This window comes from Triticum aestivum, chromosome 6A (assembly GCF_018294505.1).
Source record: "Triticum aestivum cultivar Chinese Spring chromosome 6A, IWGSC CS RefSeq v2.1, whole genome shotgun sequence".
NCBI classification, from domain to species: Eukaryota; Viridiplantae; Streptophyta; class Magnoliopsida; order Poales; family Poaceae; genus Triticum; species Triticum aestivum.
This window is the reverse complement of record NC_057809.1, coordinates 82,622,052-82,625,713: the sequence shown is the minus strand read 5'-3', so window position 1 is coordinate 82,625,713 and position 3,662 is coordinate 82,622,052. Positions and strand designations below refer to the sequence as shown.

General features: G+C 52.6%; 1 protein-coding gene across 1 annotated transcript; it reads right to left on the bottom strand.

Annotated features, from left to right (window-relative positions):
• Positions 1 to 776: 776 nt before the first annotated feature.
• LOC123132184 (PLASMODESMATA CALLOSE-BINDING PROTEIN 4) lies at positions 777 to 2,720 on the bottom strand. The gene is made up of 4 exons (XM_044551955.1): positions 2,422 to 2,720; positions 2,014 to 2,247; positions 1,883 to 1,916; positions 777 to 1,391 (listed from the first exon to the last, which is right to left on the bottom strand). The coding sequence occupies exons 1-4, from the start codon at positions 2,483 to 2,485 to the stop codon at positions 1,130 to 1,132; spliced, it is 594 nt and encodes a 197-aa protein (XP_044407890.1). The 5' UTR covers positions 2,486 to 2,720; the 3' UTR covers positions 777 to 1,129.
• Positions 2,721 to 3,662: the final 942 nt, after the last annotated feature.

Genomic DNA, 3,662 nt, shown 5'->3' with positions numbered 1-3,662 from the left:
GCCTTCACAACCATGTTCTGGAAAATTACACGACATGTCATCACTTCCACAATGTCTCAGGATCCCACATATTTGTAGCTCCGCGAATAATTATCCATCGAGATTGGAGCAATCCAAATGTCATCTCCACGTGCTTCCTAGCAACTTCTTGCATTTGAGAAAAGAGACATCCTTTGTTACCTTATAGTAGGGGACAATCTTCACAGACACCATCCACTGCGGAGATAGGGCGACTCCCTCAGGCAGCGCATCGCTACAATGCCGTCTCCAATGAGAAGTTGCGTCCGCTCATGCGCCGGCATGAACGCACGCTGGCGCTCTGGAGCGGCGCATGCCGTCATGAATACGCGACACCTTCTTCATGCAATGAGAAGTTCGGTCAAGATGTCCCTTTTTTCCGCAAACCGGAGACAAATCGGGAGGCTTTACGAACGTCCAAACAGCTGCCACACAATGGGGTACGGTGTTGGATGCCAAAATGCGACCGGATGATAGTCGGTTTGAGGGTGTGCTAAAAAAACTTGGGTATGCATTATTTTACTGTTGTTTGCCCTCCAGATGGTCACACCACACCACATGGTGGTTGGCAAACAAGTTGATGTGGCCATGCGGGGACGTGCGAGATTCCATGCCGAGAATACTATGGCACGCACAAGCCACCATCAACACCGAAAAACACGCAAGGAAAGCTGATGGCGACCTAAGATTACACCAACCAATCCTTCCTTGTTGAATGAATTAAATCAAACCGCCAGCCAGACTATTATAGCTCCAGATTCACAAGCAAAAAATGCTTAAAATTAAGAGAGGCCAACAGTATAAAAACAGACAAGGAAGACAAGGGTCCTTGCAGCGGGAAAGAGACAGCCATCCTACCGAATCATACACCACTCCTCCAGCCTGTGGGAGGCCATAGATAAATTAAAATTAAACTAGAGCCAAAATGACACCCCCAGCTAACCAGCCCATGACACTAGGGAACAATAACGACGATCAACTCTCCAGATCGACTGATTCCATTAGACAAATCCACACTCTCAGCTTGCTTCTGGCAGGCCAGACCAGAAGGCCACTGAAGCTAACTGCTAATGTGTTCTGCCATGAGAGGAGACGGACAGACGGAGAGAGTTCAGGGCAGTGCCAAGTAGGAGAGGAGGAGGACGGCGATGGAGGCCGCCAGTCTCATCGACGGAAGCAAGCCGGCCGCCGCGGCGGTGCCGTCCATGCTCCCGGTCGTCGGGCTGAACCCGGTGCTGTTGAAGCCGGTGCCCATCCCGGGGCTGAAGGTGCCCGCCGTGGTTGTCCCGGTGCCCGTAGTCGCCGTCCCAGTGCCCGTGGTTGTCCCGGTACCCGTGGTGGCTGTCCCGGTGCCCGTCGCGGTGCCGGCGGCGCTGCGTCAAAGAGAAGAGAATATCCACGTCAAAATGCATCATAGCGTCATGCCTCCGTGTTTCCATGCTTGCACACCGAACCTAATATGTTAGTCACACGCTCTGACACTTGAACTGTATTATCATAATAGTCTTTGGAAAGCTGGAGCTTTCCCTAGAGTATGTTAGTACAATAATCGCTAATAGCTCTGTCAGTGAAGCTTCCTTTTCGTCTACAGACATGATGCACATGCTAGAAGAAGGCATGTCTGAACTTTTTAGCTCAGATGCGACGATCAATCGTATGGAAAGTTTAATTAGCGCATCTCCCTTTTGTCTAGTTTAGCCATGACAAAACCGCAAGACACTGAAGCCAAACAAAGATGTCTTTTGGCCTTTTTGCCTCTTGTAATACCACGATCAAATTCAGGAAAATGCCGGAAGAAACGCGACGAGTATGTCATCTGATGATATAGTGCGACTTAAGGTATGAGCGAGCATGAAAATTGTACCTGGCACTGGAAGGGAACGTGCACCCGGAGAAACCTGAAAGAAGAAGAACAGAAGACGTACGTACGTGAGGAAGAATCCATCCGAGGATGTGGAATGGCAATGCGATGAGGACGGAGTATAGAGGACGTACTGGGGTCGGTGGAGGAGAGGGTGGCGGCGCCGGTGAAGTCGCAGGTGGCGCCGGAGGACCTGAACTTCTGGAAGTAGCTGTTGGCGGCCCAGGAGCAGTGCGAGGCGACCTCGTCGGGGCTGTAGCACGCCCCGCTCTGCGCGATGGCCGTGCAGTCCGCGCCCTGCCCGCAGGCGTAGTCGATCGCCTTCTGCAGCACCGCCGTCGGCTGCTCCGACCGGCACACGCAGAAATCTGCCACGCGGACAAAATCAAAGAACAGACATGGATTTTGCTCAGCCGAGCAAACCTCATTGAAGGAGCCAAGGAAATGCTTTTTTTTGTGAAACAAAGGAAGCATCTCTCATTCTCAAAGAACAGAGTAGTCAAAGAACAGAGCAATCGACGAGCATCACAGCCATAGCCTACCTGAGGCAACAAGAGCTGAGGACCCAAGGAGCACCGCCACCACCAGAACCAATGCCGCCTCCATTAGCTAGCCCCTACCAAGATCGCCCAAGAAGCAGATCGATGCTGGAAGGAAGAACCACCGGAGAGCTCAGGCAGGGTCTGAGTCGTAAGAATTATCCAAGCTCCGGGTAGCTAGGCGGTCGCGATCCTGCGTCCGGTGGGAGGAAGCCTCTGGGTGTAGTGCGGGAGCGGGCCGGCGCGCGGTTGGGTGAGTGAGTGAGGTAGGCCGCAGGCAGCTACCTCGTCTTCTACTTAAGAAGATTAGGAGGAGAGCGTGCGTACTGCGCACTGTGTACTTGTTCTGGCCTCTGTGTGAGTGTGTGTGACTGTGATGAACCGGTTGGTGGCGAGGCTACAGGAGGACGGCGCACGATTCCGCGCTTGCGCCAAAAGCAGTTTGGTGCGCTCGTCGGTTCCATCCGTCCGATCTTTCTTTTCTCCTTCATTTCCTTCCTTTATTTACGGCTTCTTCAAGTAACATGGGACAGGTCGGCGCTGGCGTGGGGATCTGGCCCTTCTCGCAGGGCTTCGATTTTAATAATGCTGCTTGCTCTCGTGGGCGAGGCTGCATCTTCATCGCTTGAAGTCCGTTTTAAGGAAAGGTCTCCGTCGCTGGTCGCTCCCAAGTTTCTCCTCTCCGTTGACAAATATTAGAGCCAAGTTCTCAAAGTTCCACCGGGAAAGTTCTCCATGGTCCTGGATCTCTCCTTTGCAGGAAAAGAAAGGTTAACGCAGTGTCAAAATGCTCCGATGTTGAGATCTTTTCTTTCCTCTCTCGTAAGTCGAATAGGGAAAGCCTTCACCCCCTCGATCTCCACCGACGAGCCCGTGGATTCGCCTTCTCTCTGATTGCCGCTCCGACGGCTGATGGCGGAGAGGGGATTTTTGGTGCCTTGGATACATCTAGTAGATAGGTAGGGTTTTAGTCCTCACAAGGGCGGCGTTTGGATAGATGGCATCGCTTCTTCTCTGAGTCATTCTTCCGGGCTCCGATCCTCCTCGGGTTCGTCTGTTGGGACAGATTAGACGAAACTCTCGCGTAGATTCCTGCCAGCTCCTTGGGCGGCGAGGTCCAGGTTTCTCGTCGTGCATACACAACAACTATATTAGGTGTCGGGTTCTTCATATCGATTCAAGGATTCAACGACGACGACTGCCGCTCCGGGGCACTAGTCCATAGGGCACTTGCACAAAAACTT

Bases quoted from the DNA above. Each gene is read 5' to 3' on its own strand.
- LOC123132184 (XM_044551955.1), bottom strand. From the start codon at position 2,485: ATGGAGGCGGCATTGGTTCTGGTGGTGGCGGTGCTCCTTGGGTCCTCA. The intron at 2,248-2,421 runs GTAGGCTATGGC...TCCGCGTGGCAG, and splicing joins CTCAGCTCTTGTTGCCTCAG to ATTTCTGCGTGTGCCGGTCG. The intron at 1,917-2,013 runs GTACGTCCTCTA...TTCTTCTTTCAG, and splicing joins CCTCTCCTCCACCGACCCCA to GTTTCTCCGGGTGCACGTTC.